Source organism: Euprymna scolopes, chromosome 23 (genome assembly GCF_053919585.1).
Source record: "Euprymna scolopes isolate OS-2025 chromosome 23, ASM5391958v1, whole genome shotgun sequence".
In the NCBI taxonomy this organism is placed as follows: Eukaryota; Metazoa; Mollusca; class Cephalopoda; order Sepiida; family Sepiolidae; genus Euprymna; species Euprymna scolopes.
The window spans coordinates 70,321,160-70,334,196 of NC_136504.1; the positions used below are offsets into that span (position 1 = coordinate 70,321,160).

The 13,037-nt window shown below is 30.7% G+C and overlaps 1 protein-coding gene across 1 annotated transcript in view; it reads right to left on the reverse strand.

The window, feature by feature from the left end:
• Window positions 1-13,037, reverse strand: part of LOC145245981 (dynein axonemal heavy chain 6-like) — a 632,504-nt gene that overhangs the window by 406,357 nt on the left and 213,110 nt on the right. The window contains exon 43 of the mRNA XM_080107771.1: window positions 11,849-12,006. Coding sequence (XP_079963897.1) covers window positions 11,849-12,006 — 158 coding nt within the window. The remainder of the gene's footprint in view (window positions 1-11,848; window positions 12,007-13,037) is intronic.

Genomic DNA, 13,037 nt, shown 5'->3' on the forward strand with positions numbered 1-13,037 from the left:
CATGTTGTATTGAAATAAGCATGTAGTATTGAAATAAGCATGTAGTATTAAAATAAGCATGTTGTATTGAAAAAAGCATGTAATATTGAAATAAGCATGTTGTATTGAAATAAGCATGTAATATTGAAATAAGCATGTTGTATTGAAATAAGCATGTTGTATTGAAATAAGCATGTTGTATTGAAATAAGCATGTTGTATTGAAATAAGCATGTAGTATTGAAATAAGGATGTAGTTTTGAAATAAGCATGTAGTATTGAAACAAGCATGTAGTATTGAAATAAGCATGTTGTATTGAAATAAGCATGTAGTATTGAAATAAGCATGTTGTATTGAAATAAGCATGTAATATTGAAATAAGCCTGTTGTATTGAAATAAGCATGTAATATTGAAATAAGCATGTTGTATTGAAATAAGCATGTTGTATTGAAATAAGCATGTTGTATTGAAATAAGCATGTAGTATTGAAATAAGCATGTTGTATTGAAATAAGCATGTAGTATTGAAATAAGCATGTAATATTGAAATAAGCATGTTGTATTGAAATAAGCATGTAGTATTGAAATAAACATGTAATATTGAAATAAGCATGTAATATTGAAATAAGTATGTAATATTGAAATAAGCATGTAGTATTGAAATAAGCATGTAATATTGAAATAAGCATGCAATATTAAAATAAGCATGTAGTATTGAAATAAGCATGTAATATTGAAATAAGCATGTAATATTGAAATAAGCATGTAGTATTGAAATAAGCATGTAATATTGAAATAAGCATGTAATATTGAAATAAGCATGTAGTATTGAAATAAGCATGTAGTATTGAAATAAGAATGTAGTATTGAAATAAGTATGTAATATTGAAATAAGCATGTAATATTGAAATAAGCATGTAATATTGAAATAAGCATGTTGTATTGAAATAAGCATGTAGTATTGAAACAAGCTTGTAATATTGAAATAAGCATGTAATATTGAAACAAGCATGTAGTATTGAAATAAGCATGTAATATTGAAATAAACATGTAGTTGTGAAATAAGCATGTAATATTAAAATAAGCATGTAATATTGAAATAAGCATGTAATATTGAAATAAGCATGTTGTATTGAAATAAGCATGTAATATTGAAATAAACATGTAGTTTTGAAATAAACATGTAGTATTGAAATAAGCATGTAGTATTGAAATAAGCATGTAGTATTGAAATAAACATGTAGTATTGAAATAAGCATGTAGTTTTGAAATAAACATGTAGTATTGAAATAAGCATGTTGTATTGAAATAAACATGTAGTATTGAAATAAGCATGTAGTATTGAAACAAGCATGTAGTATTGAAATAAGCATGTAGTATTGAAATAATCATGTAGTATTAAAATAAGCATGTAATATTGAAATAAGCATGTAGTATTGAAATAAGCATGTATTATTGAAATAAGCATGTAATATTGAAATAAACATGTAGTATTGAAATAAACATGTAGTATTGAAATAAGCATGTAATATTTAAATAAGCATGTAATATTGAAATAAGCATGTTGTATTGAAATAAGCATGTAATATTGAAATAAACATGTAATATTCAAATAAGCATGTAGTATTGAAATAAGCATGTTGTATTGAAATAAGCATGTAATATTGAAATATGCATGTAATATTGAAATAAGCATGTTGTATTGAAATAAGCATGTAGTATTGAAATAAGCATGTAGTATTGAAATAAGCATGTAATATTGAAATAAGCATGTAATATTGAAATAAGCATGTTGTATTGAAATAAGCATCTAATATTGAACTAAACATGTAGTATTGAAATAAACATGTAGTATTGACATAAACATGTAGTATTGAAATAAGCATGTAGTATTGAAATAAGCATGTAGTATTGAAATAAGCATGTAGTATTGAAATAAGCATGTAGTGGTGAAATAAACATGTAGTATTGAAATAAACATGTAGTATTGAAATAAGCATGTAATATTGAAATAAGCATGTTGTATTGAAATAAGCATGTTGTATTGAAATAAGCATGTTGTATTGTAAATAAGCATGTAATATTGAAATAAGCATGTTGTATTGAAATAAGCATGTAGTATTGAAATAAGCATGTTGTATTGAAATAAGCATGTAGTATTGAAATAAGCATGTTGTATTGAAATAAGCATGTAATATTGAAATAAGCATGTTGTATTGAAATAAGCATGTAATATTGAAATAAGCATGTAATATTGAAATAAGCATGTTGTATTGAAATAAGCATGTTGTATTGAAATAAGCATGTTGTATTGAAATAAGCATGTAGTATTGAAATAAGCATGTTGTATTGAAATAAGCATGTAGTATTGAAATAAGCATGTTGTATTGAAATAAGCATGTTGTATTGAAATAAGCATGTTGTATTGAAATAAGCATGTTGTATTGAAATAAGCATGTAGTATAGAAATAAACATGTAATATTGAAATAAGCATGTAATATTGAAATAAGTATGTAATATTGAAATAAGCATGTAGTATTGAAATAAGTATGTAATATTGAAATAAGCATGTAATATTGAAATAAGCATGTTGTATTGAAATAAGCATGTTGTATTGAAACAAGCTTGTAATATTGAAATAAGCATGTAATATTGAAACAAGCATGTAGTATTGAAATAAGCATGTAATATTGAAATAAACATGTAGTTGTGAAATAAGCATGTAATATTAAAATAAGCATGTAATATTGAAATAAGCATGTAATATTGAAATAAGCATGTTGTATTGAAATAAGCATGTAATATTGAAATAAACATGTAGTTTTGAAATAAACATGTAGTATTGAAATAAGCATGTAGTATTGAAATAAGCATGTAGTATTGAAATAAACATGTAGTATTGAAATAAGCATGTAGTATTGAAATAAACATGTAGTATTGAAATAAGCATGTAGTATTGAAACAAGCATGTAGTATTGAAATAAGCATGTAGTATTGAAATAATCATGTAGTATTAAAATAAGCATGTAATATTGAAATAAGCATGTAGTATTGAAATAAGCATGTATTATTGAAATAAGCATGTAATATTGAAATAAACATGTAGTATTGAAATAAACATGTAGTATTGAAATAAGCATGTAATATTTAAATAAGCATGTAATATTGAAATAAGCATGTTGTATTGAAATAAGCATGTAATATTGAAATAAACATGTAATATTCAAATAAGCATGTAGTATTGAAATAAGCATGTTGTATTGAAATAAGCATGTAGTATTGAAATAAACATGTAATATTGAAATAAGCATGTAATATTGAAATAAGTATGTAATATTGAAATAAGCATGTAGTATTGAAATAAGTATGTAATATTGAAATAAGCATGTAATATTGAAATAAGCATGTAATATTGAAATAAGCATGTTGTATTGAAATAAGCATGTAGTATTGAAATAAGCATGTAATTTTGTAAATAAGCATGTAATATTGAAATAACCATGTAATATTGAAATAAGCATGTAGTATTAAAATAAGCATGTAATATTGAAATAAGCATGTAATACTGAAATAAGCATGTAATACTGAAATAAGCATGTAAAATTGAAATAAGCATGTAATATTGAAATAAGCATGTAATATTGAAATAAGCATGTAATATTGAAATAAGCATGTTGTATTGAAAAAAACATGTAATATTGAAATAAGCATGTTGTATTGAAATAAGCATGTAATATTGAAATAAGCATGTAATATTGAAATAAGCATGTTGTATTGAAATAAGCATGTAGTATTGAAATAAGCATGTAGTATTGAAATAAGCATGTAATATTGAAATAGGCATGTACTATTGAAATAAACATGTTGTATTGAAATAAGCATGTAATATTGAAATAAACATGTAGTATTGAAATAAACATGTAGTATTGAAATAAGCATGTAGTATTGAAATAAACATGTAGTATTGAAATAAACATGTAGTATTGAAATAAGCATGTAATATTGAAATAAGCATGTTGTATTGAAATAAGCATGTTGTATTGAAATAAGCATGTTGTATTGAAATAAGCATGTAATATTGAAATAAGCATGTTGTATTGAAATAAGCATGTTGTATTGAAATAAGCATGTTGTAATGAAATAAGCATGTAGTATTGAAATAAGCATGTTGTATTGAAATAAGCATGTAATATTGAAATAAGCATGTTGTATTGAAATAAGCATGTAATATTGAAATAAGCATGTAATATTGAAATAAGCATGTTGTATTGAAATAAGCATGTTGTATTGAAATAAGCATGTAGTATTGAAATAAGCATGTTGTATTGAAATAAGCATGTAGTATTGAAATAAGCATGTTGTATTGAAATAAGCATGTTGTATTGAAATAAGCATGTAGTATTGAAATAAACATGTAATATTGAAATAAGCATGTAATATTGAAATAAGTATGTAATATTGAAATAAGCATGTAGTATTGAAATAAGCATGTAATATTGAAATAAGCATGCAATATTAAAATAAGCATGTAGTATTGAAATAAGCATGTAATATTGAAATAAGCATGTAATATTGAAATAAGCATGTAATATTGAAATAAGCATGTAATATTGAAATAAGCATGTAGTATTGAAATAAGCATGTAATATTGAAATAAGCATGTAATATTGAAATAAGCATGTTGTATTGAAATAAGCATGTAGTATTGAAATAAGAATGTAGTATTGAAATAAGTATGTAATATTTAAATAAGCATGTAATATTGAAATAAGCATGTAATATTGAAATAAGCATGTTGTATTGAAATAAGCATGTAGTATTGAAATAAGTATATAGTATTGAAATAAGCATGTAATTTTGTAAATAAGCATGTAATATTGAAATAACCATGTAATATTGAAATAAGCATGTAGTATTAAAATAAGCATGTAATATTTAAATAAGCATGTAATACTGAAATAAGCATGTAATACTGAAATAAGCATGTAATATTGACATAAGCATGTAATATTGAAATAAGCATGTTGTATTGAAAAAACATGTAATATTGAAATAAGCATGTAATATTGAAATAAGCATGTTGTATTGAAATAAGCATGTTATATGGAAATAAGCATGTAGTATTGAAATAAACATGTAGTATTGAAATAAGCATGTAGTATTGAAATAAGCATGTAGTATTGAAATAAGAATGTAGTATTGAAATAAGCATGTAATATTGAAATAAACATGTAGTATTGAAATAAACATGTAGTATTGAAATAAGCATGTAGTATTGAAATACGCATGTAGTATTGAAATAAGCATGTAGTATTGAAATAAGCATGTTGTATTGAAATAAGCATGTAGTATTGAAATAAGAATGTTGTATTGAAATAAGCATGTTGTATTGAAATAAGCATGTTGTATTGAAATAAGCATGTAGTATTAAAATAAACATGTAATATTGAACTAAGCATGTAATACTGAAATAAGCATGTAATATTGAAATAAGCATGTAATACTGAAATAAGCATGTAATATTTAAATAAGCATGTAATATTGAAATAAGCGTGTAATTCTGAAATAAGCATGTAATACTGAAATAAGCATGTATTATTGAAATAAGCATGTAATATTGAAATAAGCATGTAGTATTGAAATAAGCATTTAATTCTGAAATAAGCATGTATTATTGAAATAAACATGTAATATTGAAATAAGCATGTAATATTGAAATAAGCATGTAATATTGAAATAAGCATGTAATATTGAAATAAGCATGTAATATTGAAATAAGCATGTAATATTGAAATAAGCATGTATTATTGAAATAAGCATGTAATATTGAAATAAACATGTAATATTGAAATAAGCATGTAATATTGAAATAAGCATGTATTATTGAAGTAAGCATGTAATACTGAAATAAACATGTAATACTGAAATAAGCATGTAATATTGAAATAAGCATGTAATATTGAAATAAACATGTAATATTGAAATAAGCATGTAATATTGAAATAAGCATGTATTATTGAAATAAGCATGTAATATTGAAATAAACATGTAATACTGAAATAAGCATGTAATATTGAAATAAGCATGTAATATATAAATAAGCATGTAATTCTGAAATAAGCATGTAATACTGAAATAAGCATGTATTATTGAAATAAGCATGTAATATTGAAATAAGCATGTAGTATTGAAATAAGCATTTAATTCTGAAATAAGCATGTATTATTGAAATAAACATGTAATATTGAAATAAGCATGTAATATTGAAATAAGCATGTAATATTTAAATAAGCATGTAATATTGAAATAAACATGTAATACTGAAATAAGCATGTAATATTGAAATAAGCATGTAATATTTAAATAAACATGTAATATTGAAATAAGCATGTAATATTGAAATAAGCATGTATTATTGAAATAAGCATGTAATATTGAAATAAACATGTAATACTGAAATAAGCATGTAATATTGAAATAAGCATGTAATATATAAATAAGCATGTAATTCTGAAATAAGCATGTAATACTGAAATAAGCATGTATTATTGAAATAAGCATGTAATATTGAAATAAGCATGTAGTATTGAAATAAGCATTTAATTCTGAAATAAGCATGTATTATTGAAATAAACATGTAATATTGAAATAAGCATGTAATATTGAAATAAGCATGTAATATTGAAATAAGCATGTAATATTGAAATAAGCATGTAATATTTAAATAAGCATGTAATATTTAAATAAGCATGTAATATTGAAATAAGCATGTAATATTGAAATAAGCATGTAATATTGAAATAAGCATGTAATATTGAAATAAGCATGTAGTATTGAAATAAGCATGTAATATTGAAAGGTGCTCTTAAAAAACAGAATGAATCCGCAGTTTCTGACGATTTGAAACAAGAACAGAAATACTCAATTTGTAGCAGGTTTCTTTTGTCTAAGGTTGGTTTGGTAAAGCATGCGAAGTCACACAATGTTAAACATGACCTATAATTTATGAAGATATGCTACCATCCAGAGAACCAAAGTATTGTAACATTCCTGGATTCATCTCTAAATCAGCAAATGGTTTGGCAAGACATTCTAAGGTGCATAATGAAGAGAGAAACTGAATGCCTACTAGACACTATCCTCGAGTGCCTAAGGTCTCTCTGTACAGGGGTTTGTCAGAAATTCTGATATGAGGACACTTCATTGGAAGTAAACCCTGACTAAATATTCAAAGAAATGGTGTGCTATCTCCTCAAGCCATCCAGCACGTCCCTCAGTTTGCAGACGGGGGCACCCCCTTTAGCAATAAAGGGCAGCTTTGAATAAGAAATAAAAAGCCGTGGACAATGGGGAAATCAAAAAAAAATATATGAAACAAAATAAAAACACATACTGGCAGGTCGGCACCCAGGATAAAAAGGGCCCTTCAACCCGTTCATACGCCAGGCGGGAAGATGCAAACAATGGTGTAAACCTTCCGAACTCTGGAAGTGGCTCTCCAACCGTGACAGAGGATAACCAGGGTCAGCCATCAGGCCTTGATAACAGAGGACCTGGCCCCCAAACATCAAATTCAGCAACAAGAAGAAAGAAAAATACAAGAGGCTTAAAAGCTCAGCCGTCGTCTGTTGCAGAAAAGAAGGTGCTACTGTTTTGCTACCACTACTCGAAGTTCGAAAAGTGGAGCAAAACATCCACTGACATTCTTACCGAGAAAATAAAAGATACTGACCTACCTGAAGAGAAAAAATCTACACCTATTGCCCGCCTGCGATCACTTATTTCGCAGATAGGAAACTATGTATCAGAGGAAGAGCAAAATGAAATTAAGACTGCAGCTCTAAAGGAGGCAGAAAAAGACTACATTCCTATTATGGAAGAGGAGAACATTCGAAGAATGGAGTCAAGATGGACCTGGGAAGAAAAGTGGATACTGATGTAGGCAATGGAATATGCTCAGGCAAAATATTCCAAACAAAAACAAAGGACAGAGACTTGGAGGGAAATATTCTTCCATTTCTGTCCAGGCAAACGGAATGTCCCATCTCCAAAAATTAGGTCACAAAGATACAATAGCCTAAAGGTGATGAATGAGGAAGAAATAAGACATCTAAAAACAGAAGTCGCATCCCTCATTAAAACAAACCAGAACCCACTTCAAAACCCCATAGAAATACCACCCAATAACCTACCCATATCTACGAATGGAAATGAAAGAACCACAAACAGTCCCACACTGGACCTTGATTCTTCGGCACCAATGCTGACAAGTGAAATACCACAAACACCAGCAACACTCCCTCAGGAAATGCCCGAGGTGGATGATGACCAGTTAGGCTTGGAAGAAGAACTATGTAAGACCATTGAGGAGGTCCAACGGATGGGACTTCAAGAAAGACAAATGCTGCCTAAAATAAGAACCACGAGAGCAACAAAGGTAGCAATAAAAAGGGTTAATGTTGCTCTCAAGAGACTAGTGCCATATAGCACAACCCTGACTGAATTAAATCAGGTGTCTTATGCCTCAGGACTCTACATTGTAAGGAAAGTAATGCCAACATTCCAAAAACAACGGAACCAGAGGCAAAAGACAAAATACCACGCTGGAAACAAAAGATCCAAAACCAGCTAAACCTGTGCCGAAGGGAATTGTCCCAGATTAAACAATTCCTAGCCGCCCCTGCTGTACAGGGACGACTGAAGAACATCATCGGCAAACTCAGCAGGAAATATGGTACAAAAGCAGGACAGCTACAAAACGTAGCTAGAGAATTAGAAGGAAAAATCCCAGCATTTTCCAAACGCATTAAGAAAAGAGAAAGCAAGAATAGGGCAAAGCATGAAAACAAAACATTTAAGCAGAATGCTCGGTTACTTTACCGTAACCTAAAAAGGGACATTATAACGGTGAATAACCCGCCCAAAATGCAAGAGCTGGAGGATTATTGGAGGCCTCTCTTTGAGAACGAGATCACCCATAACAAAGAGGCTCAATGGATCCATACCATTGAGAGGAGCCTAGAAAATAAGCCAGAGATGCCGGAGCCAAAAATAACAGCTGGCACTATAAAAGCGAAGTTAAATGGCGTCTCAAATTACAAAAAGCCTGGCATAGACAATCTCCCCAATTTCTGGCTGAAACAACTAACATCATTACATGGGCATTATAGCAGTTGTTTCAACAGAATATTGAGCAGTGAAGAAACCACACCAGAATGGCTATTAAGAGGAGATACAACCCTCATAGCAAAGACAAAAGAAACGCAACGCCCTAATAAATACAGGCCCATTTGCTGTCTCACTACCACCTACAAACTCTTCACTGGTCTTGTTGCGGACAGTATATACCAACACCTCTCCTGCGCCACATATCTTGAAAAAGAACAAGCAGGCTGTAGGAGGGACTGTCTAGGTACCAAAGACCAGCTCTTAACAAATAAAACTATCTTAGAAGACTGTAGGAAGAGACAGCGAAATTTAAGTATGGCTTGGATTGATTATCAGAAGGCTTATGACAGTGTACCACACACGTGGCTTCTACGCTGTCTAGAGCTATATAAGATACACCCGATAATCAAACAGGCCATAGCTACACAAATGAAAATGTGGCAAACAAACATGACATTAAGCCACACAAAAGGAAATATAAGGGTCACGGACGTAAACATCAGGCGAGGAATCTTCCAAGGAGATAGTTTATCCCCTTTACTCTTCTGCTTGGAAATAGATCCGTTAAGCAAACTTTTAAACAAAAACAAATGTGCTTACAATCTAAGCCAGGACCGCCGACAAGACCCAAACAAACGAATTAACCACCTGCTCTTCATGGATGACCTCAAGCTGTATGCCAGTTCTGATGCCGACTTAAATGAACTCTTGCAAGTCGTACATAACTTCTCCAGAGATATTGGCATGAAATTTGGACTGGACAAATGTGCCAAGTGCTCCATCAAATCTGGGAAGAAGATCGAAACTGAAAATATACAGCTTGATGAATATACCACCATCAAGGACCTAGAAGGGCAGGAGGGATACAAATACCTTGGCATAGAAGAGAATGATACCATCCAGCATGCCAAGATGAGAAACAAAATTGGAAGTGAGTACATACGCCGAGTCAAGAAGATATGCAAAACAGAACTCACAGCCAGAAACAAAATAACTGCCATTAACCAACTAGCCATGCCAGTGGTAACATACAGTTTTGGTATTGTCGACTGGCCACAAAAAGACATAAATAGACTAGACACTAAGACACGTAAAATGCTGACAATGTATAAAGTAATATACAGAAACCAATGTCTGTCTAGAATGTATCTGCCCAGATGGAAAGGAGGTATGGGGCTCTCGGAGATTGATCATCAGCATCGTGCAACTATTGTGAGCACCGGACAATATCTGATGAGCTCTAAAAACCCAACTCTCAAGATGGTACACCAACATCAGGAATCAAGAGCCAGTAGAACAACATCCATCACAAAACTGGCCAAACATTTTGGGAAAGACTGTCTTACAAGTGAGACAGAAACAGAAAAGATACCTGCGACTGAAATAGCCAGAAAAAGTCGCCAGAAATACACTAAAGCTTTCCATGACAAGAAAGTTGAAGAATGGGCCAACCAACAACGGGCCAAGTATTTTCTGGACGAATATAACCAAGACTATATTGATAAGGAAGGGTCTATAAGCTGGCTAAAGGATGGATCGCTCCACTATGACCAGGAGAAGTTTATAATAGCTGCCCAAGATCAAGGCTTGATGACCAATGCGTTTAAAAAAATGAGTGGTTTCAGCAAAGACAACAAATGCAGGTTCTGCCACACAGAAGTAGAGAGTGTGAGCCACCTGATTTCTAGCTGTAAGGTTCTGCTAGGGGACGGCTACTATACAATGCGACACAATGAAGTATGCAAATATCTCCACTGGACGATCTGCAATAAGTTAAATATCGAATGCAGTAAGAAGTCATGGGAACATATACCCGAAAGAACAGTCGGAAACAAGTCATATACCATCCACTATGACTATGCAATCCCTACAGCCACGTACCCAGAAAACGGAGCTATAAAACCCGACATTGTAATATGGGACAAGAAGGAGAAGGAAGCAACCTTGGTGGAAGTTAGTCCCGAATGATGCTGGGTTAAACAGAGCTGAGAGGGAAAAGATTACCAAATACCAGGGTCTTATGTATGACATGAAAAGAAACTGGAACCTTAAGAAGATCTCTATCATTCCAGTAATTATAGGAGCAACCGGACTTATGAAAAAGAATTTTACAAACTATCTTACAAATATACCAGGTAAACCAAGTGCAAAGGAGATTCAAACAATTGCACTTAAAGGGACGGTTAGAATCTTAAAAAGATCTCTCGGTTGGAGTGTCTAAAATAGCAGGTGTATGTTTGGCATCTGGTAGGATGCCCCATCCCTGGCTTAAACAAAATGATAAGAAAAATGAAAAAATAGAGAGAAAGTTTTCTCAATAAGTCTTTTCAATAAGAAGGATTTATGTTTGCTTTTACATAAGTTAGAAAACAATGTTTCAGAAATTCCAGAAAGTATGGCCTGCATTGAACAAAGCATTGATTAATAAATATCATAGATGACTAGATGCTGTTCACTAAATCTTTTGTTTCCAGAGTATCTCTGCAGCGATTCCATAACAATTTACACGAGTTGTGATTAATCCAACAGATGAAACAAATTAAGTGAGAGTCGGTTTACAAGTTTTGCAGCTTTTAAGAAGTCCCTCTGCATTTTTCAACTCCTCAAAAAGAAAAGTAACAAAAAAGATTTATTGAGTAATAGAAAGTAAAATTGAGTAATAAAAAGTAAAAAGAAAAGCTCATAAAAATATATACTTACGAGTATTTCTTTCCAATATAATTTCTCCCGATCATAAAGTCCTTCGAAATCCAGAAGCTGGCGTAATAATTCAATTGGTGGTTGAGATCCGTAAGTATCAAGTTTCGGCATGTTGAGGTCATCAATGAAAATGATCACACGTTTATCAATAGGGGCACCTGGATTGTAGGAATTGTAGCATTAAATTATGTAAAGTTGAAAATAAAAATGAAACCATCGGTTTTTATTTTGTTTCAATTTATTTTATTATTTATTCAAATAAATTAACATCCTCCTGTCTACGTTTCTGTTCATTTGTTGGCTTGTCTGTTTGTTTCTATAAACCAGAAATCAACAAACTACAGCCCGTAAATCAAATCGGTTCATCCGATGTTTTCATGAGTGAATCAGAAAAAAACGAGAAAGAGAGAGAGAGAGAGAGAGAGAGAGAGAGAGATATTATTATAGATTGTTGAAAAGAAATAGGGATATTCAATAGAATATCTGTCTAATGAATGAGCGAAAGAAAGAAAACAAAGAGGGGAGTGAGAGATAGAGAAAAGAGAGAAGGGATGAGGTGAGAGAAAAATAAAGAAAAGAGAGGGGGTGAGAAAGAAAAAAAGGAGAGTGAGAAAGAAAGAGGGGAGTGATCGAGAAAGCAAAGAGAAAGGGGAGTAAGAGAGATGTGAGTGAGATAGAGAGAAGAGAGTGAGAGAAAAAAAAGAGAGAGCAATGAGATATAAAAGAGTGAGAGGAGTGAGAGAAAGAGTAACAAAAGAAAAGAATGTGAGATGGAGAAAAGAAAAAAAGATGGGAAGAAAAAGAAAATCCGTAATGCATGAAACCTGAATAAAGATCATCATTAATTGATGAACAATCTATTTAAATAACTGGAGCAAGTAATTACGAATCTCACAAAAGATTATGTAAAATGAACTTTGCATCTCATTCGTCTGATTTACAATTTTAATCATGAGGACAATTAATTTTCAATCCCAACAAGATATATTATGGTGAGTTGCGTGCGAAAGATCGCACTGAGTAAAACATCGATTATATGAGCCACTAAAGAAATTTTAACAATTGAAATGTTGTTAAGTATTGGTGGGTACGTCAGCTGGTAATTATTTGTTTCAATTGTGTTCGTGAGAAAATTTAAACATAAACAGAATGCATTGTAGAAAGGTTTCATGCGGTTAACCCTTTGGGG